This window comes from Haliotis rufescens, unplaced genomic scaffold, assembly GCF_023055435.1.
Source record: "Haliotis rufescens isolate VD_foot unplaced genomic scaffold, xgHalRufe1.0.p SCAF_4, whole genome shotgun sequence".
Taxonomy (NCBI): domain Eukaryota; kingdom Metazoa; phylum Mollusca; class Gastropoda; order Lepetellida; family Haliotidae; genus Haliotis; species Haliotis rufescens.
The window spans coordinates 41,702,750-41,716,310 of NW_025964112.1; the positions used below are offsets into that span (position 1 = coordinate 41,702,750).

At 39.1% G+C, this 13,561-nt stretch overlaps 1 protein-coding gene across 6 annotated transcripts in view; it reads right to left on the minus strand.

Moving 5' to 3' along the window:
- The window catches only part of LOC124135960 (nebulin-like), a 118,180-nt gene that overhangs the window by 40,219 nt on the left and 64,400 nt on the right, over nucleotides 1–13,561 (minus strand). For 2 of the 6 annotated variants that reach the window (XR_006861288.2, XR_006861287.2), the window contains 4 exons: nucleotides 11,971–12,075; nucleotides 1,391–1,495; nucleotides 747–851; nucleotides 379–483 (listed from right to left, as the gene is read on the minus strand). Coding sequence is in view for 1 of the 6 variants with exons in the window: in XM_046501678.2 (XP_046357634.1) it covers nucleotides 379–483; nucleotides 747–851; nucleotides 5,715–5,819; nucleotides 11,971–12,075 (420 nt within the window). In the remaining 5 variants the exon portion in view is untranslated. Of the gene's footprint in view, nucleotides 1–378; nucleotides 484–746; nucleotides 852–1,390; nucleotides 1,496–1,924; nucleotides 2,030–2,382; nucleotides 2,488–2,878; nucleotides 2,984–3,414; nucleotides 3,520–5,714; nucleotides 5,820–6,166; nucleotides 6,272–11,970; nucleotides 12,076–13,561 lie in introns of all 6 variants that reach the window. The other 4 variants (XR_006861284.2, XR_006861285.2, XR_006861286.2 and 1 more) reach the window with 4 other exon arrangements.

Below are 13,561 nucleotides of genomic sequence, written 5' to 3' on the forward strand. Positions count from 1 at the left end.
ATCTAGACTTGTATAGCTGGCCAGTCCTTGTTTTATCCCCTTCACAGAATGCCAGGATAACAACAAGTACCATCTTTTACTGTCTTTTGGTATGACACAGCTGTGGATCAAACCACCAGGCTGACGCTCTATCAGGTTTTACTGAGTACTGACAAACAAAAAGTAAATGTTTTAGTTTCGTTACCAGAAGCTGAGAGATAATATACTTTGCACTGATGGCAAATAAAATGGTTATATGTTTGTCTCATACAGGTTAAGAGACAAATCTTCAAAATTCATCATACATCAAAAGTATTTTATCTCAGAGATTACATGAGACACAATAAAGCAGCATTTTTTAAAGGGTTTTAATATCATATTTATCATCATCAACCATACCGTGCTAAGGTTCTTTGTGTTTTCAAGACATTTCCTGACCGACATGGGATCAACCACCGTCGTGTAGTTTCCCTTGGTCTTCTCGAAGTCAGCATGGTACACATTCTAACAGTAACAAATTAGACATTAAAACCTTCATCAGATGAACTGCAGCAAGCTTGGACACCTACTTCCTGTTTAGACTAGACAAGGTGGACGGACCAAATATTTTGTCTTTTTTTTCAACAACTTAGGATTCCCAGTACATGTTAATTTAAACTGGTGAGCAATTCCTATAGAGTATTCAAAGCACACAATTAAAACACCTTTAATTCCTTCCTACTGAAATCTACAGCTATCACAACACAACACAAGGGTTTACCCCATACCGCACTAAGATTCTTGGTATTCTCAAGACACTTCTTCATGACCAGGGGATCCACAACCGTAGTATAGTCACTTTTGGTCCTCTCAAAATCAGCATGGTACCGAGTCTAGCTCAACGAAACCAATCAGAAATTAATCTGGTTCAAAAACATTGAAAGAACAAACTCGGCTTCCTAAGCCTGACAGACTTTTAACAACTGAACTACCAATTGATGCATTACAGGCTAGAGTTTTCAGCCACTAAGTACTATTCGAGCAATATCACTGTGGGGGAACCAAATATGGGCTTCACACGTTGTATCGAACTGGTAAATCAATGTTCCCGTGTGAATGTTTAACCACAAGGTCACCCAATTGACCAAATGCTACATCTACAAGCCATGCTACAAGCTCTTGAATAAGCTTTTGAGAAAGTTGATATTATCCTTTGAACTTTTAAAGATTCCCTCGACATGCATCTCAACACCAACAAAGTCCGCAAGTGAACAAGGAGTGGCAGCAATATTGAGCAGTATACAATGTGCCCATATTTGCAAATGAAGCCTCGTCTTATTTTGGCCCAATATCCTAGTGACAGTGCAACTACTTCTACGGCTAAGTTTCTACAAGACATCACAACATCTACTAAACAAACTACGCTGCATACCGAACTTAGATTCTTGGTACTTTCAAGACATTTCTTCATAACCAGGGGATCCACAACCGTAGTGTAGTCACTTTTGGTCTTCTCAAAATCCGCATGGTAGGCACTCTGGCACAAGTAAACCAATCTGTTATAAGATTTATTTAAGTGGTTGAAACCATCTAGGTCCAACTCCACGAACACATCAGCGAAAGTAGCCATGCAACAGTGTGCAAGCTCTTGAACAAGTCTTTCAGAACACGTTAAGTGACGTTTTACACTATTTTAGCAATATTCCCATTGGGGAATCAAAAATAGGATTCGACACGACAAACAAACACTTTAACCACCAGACCCAATACACCCTTAAGAACAGAATAAAGTTGTCTTTAATGATTCTCAAATTGTTTCAAGAGGTTTGGTAGAAACACTAATTCTCTGCATCAGGCAATATAAGAAACTGAGACAAGGCGATCCCAAATCAAAATTTGACTTTAGCAGATTTCTGATCTAACTACAACAAAACAACAGCTAGGTGCTCATTGAACTTCATCATACCACGCTAAGATTCTTGGTACTTTCAAGACATTTCTTCATGACCAGGGGATCCACAATCGTAGTATAGTCACTTTTCGTCCTCTCAAAATCAGCATGGTAGGCACTCTGACATAATGAAACCCATATGTTATTAATCTTTTATCAATCTGTTCATGTTGTATTATCTAACAAACTCCTGGTTGAGTCTATACCTTCTTCACATCAGCAACAGAAGCCATGCTACAGTGTGCCTGACTTTGACTGGACTGAGTTTTTTGGCTTGACAACACATATCTACCTTTCATGATTCTCAATAATTATTTTAAGAGGTCATTGCAGGACAAATTTCTTGAAAATGTGAATGATTTTGTAGATGCATCAAGACTCTGCTTCAGACAATATGGGCACTGGAGACATGGCGATACCAAATCTAAACTACGACAACACAACAGCGACGTGCCAATAGAACAGCATCATACCGCACTAAGATTCCTGGTACTTTCAAGACATTTCTTCATGACCAGGGGATCCACAACCGTAGTATAGTCACTTTTCGTCCTCTCAAAATCAGCATGGTAGGCACTCTGGCACAAGGAAACCCATATGTTATTAATCTGTTCCTGTTGTATTATCTCACAACCTGCGTCAAACTCCTGGTTGACTCCAAACCTTCTTCACATCAGCAACAGAAGCCATTCTACAGTGTGCCAGCTCTTGTACTAATCTGTGATTTTTGGCTCGACAAGCAAGCACTTAAACAACCAATATTCCCTCCACCATCCCCAATAACAGCAAATATCTAGCTTTCATGACTCGGAATAATTATTTTAAGAGGTCATTGCAGGACAAAATTCTTGAAAATGTGAATGATTTTGTAGATGCAACAAGACTCTGCTACGTAAACAAACTTGTGAGCAGATTTCTGATGTAACTTCGACAACACAACAGTGACGTGCTAATTGAACTTTATCATACCACGCTAAGATTCTTGGTACTCTCAAGACATTTCTTCATGACCAGGGGATCCACAATCGTAGTATAGTCACTTTTCGTCCTCTCAAAATCAGCATGGTAGGCACTCTGGCACAAGGAAATCAATCAGAAATGAACCTTTCACTGACATGTGATAACTTTGATATCCACCAACAGCTTATACCTACCGTAATATCATGGTAACAAACAATGCTACAGTGTGCTAAAACATTCAAGTCTTATTCCAGTCAACCACCATACAAATACACATGTCGCACACCAAGTGCTTTCAAACAACAACAGCTGAGCCTCTCATATGTTTCCAGTGATGTTGAAAACAGATCAGCAATCATATGAATTATGATCATGATAACAGTTAGTAGCCAAAAAACTTTTGATAAGTACATAATACATTCCATATTTGGATTTGAAACTTGCCCTGTGATGGCCAACCACCCAATTGTGACTTGAGACAGTGGACTACATATACTGACTTCACACAAACACCACAACATATATCTGGCACCACTGCATCATACCGCACTTAGATTCCTGGTGTTTTCAAGGCATTTCTTCAGGTGGAGGGGATCTACAACCGTAGTATAGTCACTTTTGCTCTTCTCAAAATCCGCACGATACAGAGTCTGGCATAAGGAATCATGAATGAGTGAGTATGGTTTTACGCCACTTTTAGCAATATTACAGTTGGGACACGAGAAATGGGATAACACATCATACCCATGTGGGAAATTGAACCCGGGCTTTTGGTGTAACAAGCTAACGCTTTAACTAATAGTCTGAATGAGTGAGTGAGTGAGTATGGTTTTCAACGCTTTTAGCAATATTCCAGCAATATCACGGCGTGGGACACCAGAAATGGGCTTCACACATTGTAGCCATGTCGGGAATCAAACCCGGGTCTTCGGTGTGACGAGCAAACGTTAAAACCACTAGGCTACCCGACCGCTCCTCACCAGTCTGAATGAGCATGAATGAGTTATGCGTGAGTAGAGAATCTATTACAACAAAATGTTGAAAGAACAGCTTTTGGGCAAACATGTTACAACCGACAGAACACAAATCTACCACAACGGCACATCAACAAGCCATGCTACAGTGTGCAAGCCCTGGCATATGCACTCCAGAAAAGATGATACTCTCTAATAGTTCCAAGATGAAACAACTGAAATAGGTCAATACAAGGACGAAAAGCACTGAATTAACAGTGAGTGAATGAATGGGTTTAACATGGCTTAGCTTGTTTCAGTTATATCATACTGACTTCGAGCCAACCAGTCTTTGTTTTATCAAGTTAATGATGAACCGGTGACAGGTACCTTCCTTTAACGTATTTTGTTACGACATGGCTTGGGATTGAACCACCGATCTTCTGTTCTCCAGGCAGAACCTCTATCCACTTGACCATGGAGGCAGTCTCATACAAGAGAATCAAGCTGCCCTGGGTGATTGTGCTACTCAATTGTGGTCAATACAACATCATCAACCATTCTACCCAACCAAATTTAATTCCTTGTGTTATTTCAAGACATTCTTCCATTAATGTGAATCTGCAAAACCATTAGTAATGTCCGCTTCTCTAAATGAGCATGACACACAGATTATCATACAACACAGCAGGCAGTATGGACTCTTAAGCTACAATGTTGTCAAAAGACTAAGCGCCAATGTCTGGTGCCTATTTTCTGCCATGAAGACATCGTAACTAATACCATGACATTGTTTCAGTATAGTTAGTGTCGTCAGTAACTGCTCAAATGGTATACATTCTAAAACTAGCACCCCAAGAAAGAATCATTAAACCTTGTGGGTAGGACTGTCAATTAGCCGAGCCTAGATCCCCTTTAAATTAGAACAAAGTGACATAACTATCAGTGACAAATATAACACAAATGGTTCCTATTCCAAATACAGCTCTGATGATTCCTCATATTTCTGATACACCTCAGATGGTTCCATATATTCCAAATACAATTCAGATGGTTCCTCATATTCCAAATACTGCTCTGATAGTTCTCCATATTCCAATTACAGCTCTGATGGTTTTCCATAGTCCAAATACAGCTCTGATGGTTCTCCACATTCCAAATACAGCTCTGATGGTTCCATATATTCCAAATACAGCTCTGATGGTTCTCCACATTCCAAATACAGCTCTTATGGTTCTCCATATTCCAAATACAGCTCTGATGGTTCTCCATATTCCAAATACAGCTCTGATGGTTCTCCATATTCCAAATACAGCTCTGATGGTTCTCCACATTCCACATACAGCTCTGATGGTTCTCCATATTCCACATACAGCTCTGATGGTTTTCCATAGTCCACATACAGCTCTGATGGTTTCTCATTTTTCCAAATACAGCTCAGATTATATCCTCATACACATATAAATGACCAAAGAAGGTTCAGCACGAAGGACAAAATATTTTTCCTTGGTCTCAAACCAGAACATTAGACACTGTGCAGCAAACTCAGAGTAAAAGTATAAATAAAAGGAACTAGACCATCCAAAGATTTGTTTCCAACATCTTCAAACATATTTTACACTTTGGCTAAATGCGGATTTAACACATAAAACATATGCTGGGAATCAAACCATTATTCCATGAATGAACACATTATCCGCTGGGCTACAGTCACATCCACAAAGCATTGCTTTGAAGCCTGTATAACTGTTGTATGGCTGAATATGACAAGTTGCAGTATATTTGCAGCGAATAATGGACACTGGCTTTGCTATTAGCAAGCATGCTACTATCTATGCGGCTATCGCCGAGATGCTGCACTAGTACAATACAACAGCATTATTTACCCATACCGAACTCAAATTCCTGGTGTTTTCAAGACATTTCTTCACATGGAGAGGATCGACAACTGTTGTATAATCACCTTTGGTCCTCTCAAAATCAGCATGGTACAGATTCTAGCACAAGGGATATATACCAGTATACTGTTGCATAGTTTGTAGCCATTATAATTGATTTTGATTTTACAAATACAAAGAAAATTGTTTTTCATTTCAATCGGAACATCACACTTAAATAATGCTACACTTTGTTAAAACTAGTGAACAGTTAATCTGAGTAGCATACACATATTTATAACAGATTTAATTTGAACATTTCAGTAACATATCTCCATTGAACTACCAGAATAGGTTACTGGTATCCACAAGACAAGGCCTTAAGGTGTCATCAACATATAGACTTATATTACCCAAAGGGAGACAACTTGGTCATATAACAGTTAACACAATAAAAGCGTAGCTACCACGCTGGCATTCTTGGAGTTCTGTAGAAGCTGTTGCAGTCCATTGGGGTCAGCAATGACGGTGTAGATGCTCTTGCTCTTCTCAAACGCGCTGTGGTACTGATTCTAGTGACATCAGACAAACAACTAACTATTCAGGAAAGCCATCAAACTTTAAGACAAAAAATGATTAAGAAAATAAGTATTAAAAAATGTGATCTTCCTAGCGATAAAGACGATGGTAGAATCATTGATGTTGATAATGACGACGATGATGGTGATGTTGCAAGGCCTTATTTGTTATGCATTATATATTTGTGTGTACCCATTTAATTCATCTCAGATGCTCTGAAGAAATCTTTAGGTCCTGATGGTGTAAGGATTTGTCTCATATGGTGTTGACGGTTTTCCTTCACAATTGTATAAATCATAAAATGAGAACACACAAACTGTCCCAAACACATCAAGGCGTCAAAGTTCAACAAATATACATACAATACATGTATATTTCAACCATATTTACAAAATACATACACACAATTTTTTAGTACAAAAATATAAAAAATAATTTACAAATATATAAACAGGATTCATCTTTAAATACTTGTGTCTTGTGATGTTCAGGATACTACATCTAAAATGGAAGGAAACCATGCAGTCACTCTACCGCTGAACACAGTTACCCAATAAGAGTTGTCTCCCTTTATTCAACCTCCGCAAGCCTGAAAGAGCAAGTAGGTCAAGCCCTGAAAAATCAAGAGTGAATAATTACCCCAAAAATGGCAAATATTTCTTAATGTGTATTCTGAATGTGCATCCATGCGTACAATTAAAATATCGTGACAACCAGAGCTTATCCAACAATGTTCATTATCTAGGTTTTATGACAAGATAAAATGAGGGACAAAACATTTCAATGATGAGGCTCCATTTACTTTTCTGCTGAAAGGCACATTTGACCATAGCATCATCTGCTGAATTGGTTAAGCATACATTATGCATCGTAAGCAAAGAGCAACATAGCCTTCAGCATATACACAACCCATACAGGTATATGTGCTTAAAATCACCTTGTTTGCTACCACATTGATTCTAATCATCTCGCTCAACTCAGCAATCATTCAATTTCTCCAGAAATAAGCAGAGAAAATATCAAATAATTACCACCAGATGGCAACAAACACTTTGGCCTGCACAAGGGGGCCATATTTACTCTCACACAACACAAGCAACATGGCTAATTTTGTCTTCCATCAAATCAATACAGATGCAGCAAAGACAATCTCTAAACCGTGTGAAAAGCAATTTCATCTCTGTCATAGCACATCACTGAGATACGAAAGTCTGGGCCTAGACTGTCCGGCTTACGTTCAGGTTCACTGGGAAGACATCAGCACACTTGCATTCCTATTGCTAATATGGGGCAACCTAAGAGCACTTAATTTTAACAACTTATTCTGCAATTTTATGTAATAGGTACGTGTAACAGCCAGAAAATCAATGAAAGTAATTCACTTTTTTTACATATTTTATAGATTCTCTTTAAGAGATGAGCAAATGAGTTTGCTTTTATCTTCAAGCAATATTGCTGCTTTCAGGCTCTGAATGGGTGAGTCTTTGAGTGAGTTTGATGTCATATGCCACTTTTAGCAACATTTCAGCCATATCACAGACTGGGACACAAGAATTAGACTTTACACGGAATACATGGATTAACCATGTTGGGAACCAAACTCGGCATTAAGATTCTGAACACCTAAACCTTCACCCCACCATCCCTCAGACTAAGAATAAGCTTCAGACATCTACCTATGTGTGGAATCAAACTACAAATTGACTGACAAGTGAGTGAGTGAGTGAGTGAGTATGGTTTTACGCCGCTTTTAGCAATATTCCTGCAATAACACGGCGGGAGACACCAGAAATGGGCTTCACTCAGTGAACCCATGTTGGGAATCGAACACGAGTCTTTGGCTCTGACTGACAAGCATGTCATTTACCACAAAGTCAACCATATAAAATGTTTAACAGATGTTATAAAGAAAAGTCAGTGGAAAGACTGCACCACAAATTTCAGTCTCATTCTACCTTAAGGTTTATTTTCACTCTAGTGCATAGTAAATACAGCAGTAACATATATCATTAACTTTTATTAATGTCTTCAGCTCCCATGAGTTCATAATTAAGCTGCCAAACTATGTGAGGTGAGGTGAGGTGAGGTGTGGTGAGGTGAGGTGAGGTGAGGTGAGGTGAGGTGAGCTTAACATCACAACCAAGATTATTGCACTTTTACAGTAACATGTATGCACACATATGTGTGTATGTTGCGACTTGTTCTAGTCCAGACTAATGCCAGTTTTATGATGCTAGCCCACTGAGATACCATGAATACCCCACTCAGACACAGTATACTGACTCCGAGCTGACCAGTCCTTATTCTATCCCTTAATGCTGAGCACTAGGCAGGGTAACAACAAGCACCATCATTTAACATCTTTTGGTATGACATTCGGGGATCAATGACCAGTGCAAAACAATTCAACTCTGGCATAGGACAAGACTCACTCCCAGAAAAGTGCTCCCAGAGGAATGTTCTAATTACTTTTCTTTCAATTTCATGTTAATTGATCTGTTAATGTTAGCAGGTCAGGAAACCGGTTGACCTGGAACTGAACAGAAGCTACTACTGAGCTGCTTCTGAGGTAGATAGGTGGTAAGCAGGACAATTACAGCTCACATAGGCCTCATCTCCAAGAAACGTCAGGTGGTAATTGGCTCCCATATTGTTCAAGGTTGCTGGGATGGACTGGTGGAGCTACCTCATAATGCTGCGTGGACACTTATAGATTTATGACATTGGCGGAGAACAGAGTCTCAGATGAAGGATCGCAATATGGACTAACCCTGATTGTTTCGCGATGCATACAAATGTTATTGAATTGGTTACTGAGGTCCTGGCAGTCTAGCAGATAATTGCATACAGATCCTGTGCTTCTATACTATTCCACTTTCGATAGGAATATTTTTTTCTTTCCATGATACACCAAACTGATTATAATATGTGTAGTGCATATTTAAATATATCTGACATATTTAATAGTTGAGTGTGAGAATTAGGATATACACTGGTGCCCATGTAGAAAAATTTGATAGCACTAGATTGAATTTAGACTGAGTTGGGTTTAACATTGCTTTGAACAGTATTCTAGTTATATCATGGCAAGTCAGTTTGATGTTGGAGGAAATATGTTGTGTGACAAACCTAGAAACATAATCAGGACCAACCGGGATTCGAATCCATCATCACTAAACTATTTAAATGAATATCATAGGTTGTTGATTTCAGTTAAGGAAGAAATAATAAATAAAGTCTGTCACTGTATGTGCCCAAACATTGTTTTACATCATTATATGCTACTCAAAAGAAGTTAAGGACCACCCAACTCGATCATATTACTATAATTAATGTGTCATGGAAAGACAGATTAACTATAGAAACATGAAAGAATCTGGTAGTCCTTAACTTCTTTTGAGTAGTATACTTTATTTGCATGTGGAAATCTCCTGTGATGTCATCTACTGCTTTTCAGAGGTTTCTGGCCAAACCTGTGGTTGACAAAATGATTAATTACATAACCAACCAGATCCCACTGTAACCTACCAATTCTCATTGGTCTGCTCATAGGACATATCGAGGTTCCAAAACATTATGAACTGGGAACATATTCTAAATATAATACACTGCAATATTCTTTTGCATTTATGTTTCCATTGACCAGAAATAAATATGCCATTCCCACTAACGGACGACTGTTTCCTCATTGGCTGATAATAGAAGGGGCGGGGCTTGTGTGGGATTATTGCGCTGAATGATGTCATCTATTTCGTACTGTTGTCTACAGTTTTTGCGTGTTCATGATTAAATAAGCAGTCTGTGAAGTTCTCATTGCCGACGTATGTACTTATAAGAATTGATTTCCATATGTTTTAGCCTTTATGGTGAGTGAGTGAGTGAGTTTGGTTTTACGCCGCTTTTAGCACTATCCCCGCAATATCACGACAGGGGACACCAGAAATGGGCTTCACACATTGTACCCATGTCGGGATTCGAACCCGGGTCTTCGGCGTGACGAGCGAGCGCTTTAACCACTAGGCTTCCCGACCGCCCCTTTAGCCTTTATGGAGTTATAAACATAAAAACCTATGTGCACACTGTGCATAAATTTCCATTGTGGATTTACATAGTACGCACATCATTTCTTATGTTTGTACCTCCAGAAACGCAACGATATTGATGTTAATTATTAACACAGGAACATCTTCTGGGTCAAGGACTGTTGAAACCTAAACCAACAACAAGAAGCATTTTGATGGGCCCTTGTATATTCTGGATCTGGTGAATCATGAAAACATAAACTCATGCATGATAGTCAAAGTGCTAAGCTTGAGGAACAAGTCCTTATTACCAGAACAGTTAAGCATCAACTGCTTGTGATGCAGTATAAAGGGGTATGACATAAACAACATGATCCTTGTGAGACAAAGTCTCAACTCTCATCATGTCTCTGCTCAGCTTTGAACATGGAATGAGAACACATGGTGAACACATGGTCAGGATGGTGAAGGCCAACCCCATCGGAGACAGAGGCTGGCTACTTGTGTTTCTGCTTTCACAAAATGTCTGTCATTTCAATGTCAAGTAGTATCGCCATGTGAAAATTCAGCTGCATCATAGAATGGTTAATTCAGATGACAATGCTCATGTGACCCCTAATGTTTATATGTCGCTTGACACAGCAATATCCCCGCTATATGACGGCGGTTTGTAAATTATTGAGTCTGGACCAGACAATCCAGTGATTGACATCATGAGCAATGATCTACGCAATCGGGATACAAAGACATGCATCCACGAAGTCAGTGAGCCTTACCACCCGATCCCATTAGTCACCTCTTACAACAAGCATGAGTTGCTGAAGGTTAATTCTATCCAGTATGGGGGCGTGACCTTGTATGGCTGCCTTGGAAGTTATTTCTGCAACAGATATCTCCTATACCTAAATGAAACATAAACTTTATTTGAAATATTGAAACAGTTTGTCGCGAAGGCTGCACAGTGTGAATAGTTGAAAATCTGACTCTCTGTTGCGATATATCGTAACCAAGCAGTGTGTATCGTTGCCACATATGAACTTGACTGAAAATTAAAGGGGATTGGATGTTTTTTATGTGTGATCTGGGCAATCATGTGTCATCATATTATGATAGTTGCCATTACAGAATATTTAAAGGGATTGGATGCATAGGATAGTTTCTGTGACAGATGATTAATGGGGATTGGATGGATATGACAGTGTCTGTGATAGCAGATTAAAGAGGATTGGATGGATATGGCAGTTTCCGTAATAGCAGATTAAGGGTGATCAGATGGTTATTAAGTGTGATCTGGTTGATCAAGCATCATCATATTATGATAGCTTACGAAAGAGAAGACAAAAAGGAGAATGGGTGGCTATTGCATGTCATCTGTTCATGCATCATCATATTGTCATACACTGTGCTCATGCTATCAACCACTGGTTTTGCTGATCCAGAATCAATCACTTCACAGGCCTCAATACCATACCTGTTATGTTGTGGACTATGACGAAAACCCTATATCTATTAACACACTCAATCCATCTATATTGGGTTTTTTTTCAACTTTACTTTCCATGCACATATTTCTTCCTTGATTAAAGGAAACTAAAAGGTAAGCACAGCACACATTTGAGGGTGTACTACCGGCACCCTCCCTCAGTAAACCATGCCTGGGTGTTAGTTACCAGACTGGCATTCTTGGTGTTAAGCATGTGGCGCTGTAGCTCAGGGTTATCAGGTATCACTGTATATGAGGACTTGAACCTCTCGAACTCACTATGGTACTGTACCTATATGTAAATAAAACACACAGTTAATGCAAGTTAACACAGACACGGGTGACATTCATGCACCTGCAAAACTGAGCACCAGAGAATGTACATCCTGATGAATATAATGATGATGATAGTAAAAATACAAATATGAATAAAAACGATATGTCTGTTGTTTAACACCACAATCAGCAATATTACAGCACTGTGTGAGTAATTGAGTCTGGCCAATCCAGTGACTGATGTCATGAGCATCGATAGACGCAATTGGGATATGATGACATACATCAACCAAGTCAGTGAGCCTGACCACTCGATCCCGTTAGTCGCGTCATACGACAATCATAAATATAAAATGTTGTATTATTGTAAGTATGTTAATATTAGCAGCTAATTTATGTTAAATGTATCATTTGGCAAGAATATATTTCCTATTTTTAACAGTTATCCTATGTCATCATGGCAGAGTTTGTTTTCCCTGTTGAACTTGAGACTGAAAATTATTCTTATATTGGAACCAATCTCAGCCATTGAGACCAAAATGAATCTCTCAATATTTTTATATTTTTATATTTTTCTCATGTTCTACTTGGCTAGAACATATCCTCACTACAGTGAAGCCACTCCCACACACACGCAGACACAACATGGCAAAAACTCCTTATTTGGTGACTGTCTACATGTAGAGTGCATCAAAGAGGCTGGACAAATGTCAAAGATCTCAATTACAGCTCATTTCTCAAAGCAAAAAAAAAAAGCAGAAGACAGTTCTGTGATCGCATGATTTTGTGTATGAGACATTTCCAATATACTCAACTTCACAGTATTGATACACCTAGTGTCTGATTTTCTCATATCATTGATCGCGAGGAGCGTGAATGGGATGTATTACAGCGACACAATCAGTGTTTACGCCATTTTGTCTGTCTAGTCGTGTCCATGCAATCAATAGAGTTAGCCTCAGGATACCCTGACTACTACTGATCTCATCTAGCACGACATCCATCACGCCGATGTTGCTCACAATGATGCCACCAACCTTGTAGACAGGGTTTTATTTCATGGACTAAATTTGATGTAAAACTTTCAAACATAGTCAAATCATTGACAGCCATATTGCCATATTGCCATCTTGCTTGAGGCATCATTCCCTTAACCACATCTTTCTATTAAAAAATAAGATCAAGACATTTTGGTTATATACATCAAGTACAGCAAGGAATGAATCCATTGTATTCATGTCCATCCTCTTTAACACCACCCTATGCACCCTCAACCATCCTACCCCATTCCCCCCCACCACCATACTCCATACTAACAATGAACCAACCCCATTCAACTACACCCACACCATACCACTGTGAACTTCACACTATCTGATCCTGCCAGACCACACATCACCCAGCTAAATACCTAGCCTAACCCATCTCACAACACACCACACCACACCACACACCCACACCACACACCACACCCACACCACACCACACCACACCACACCAAA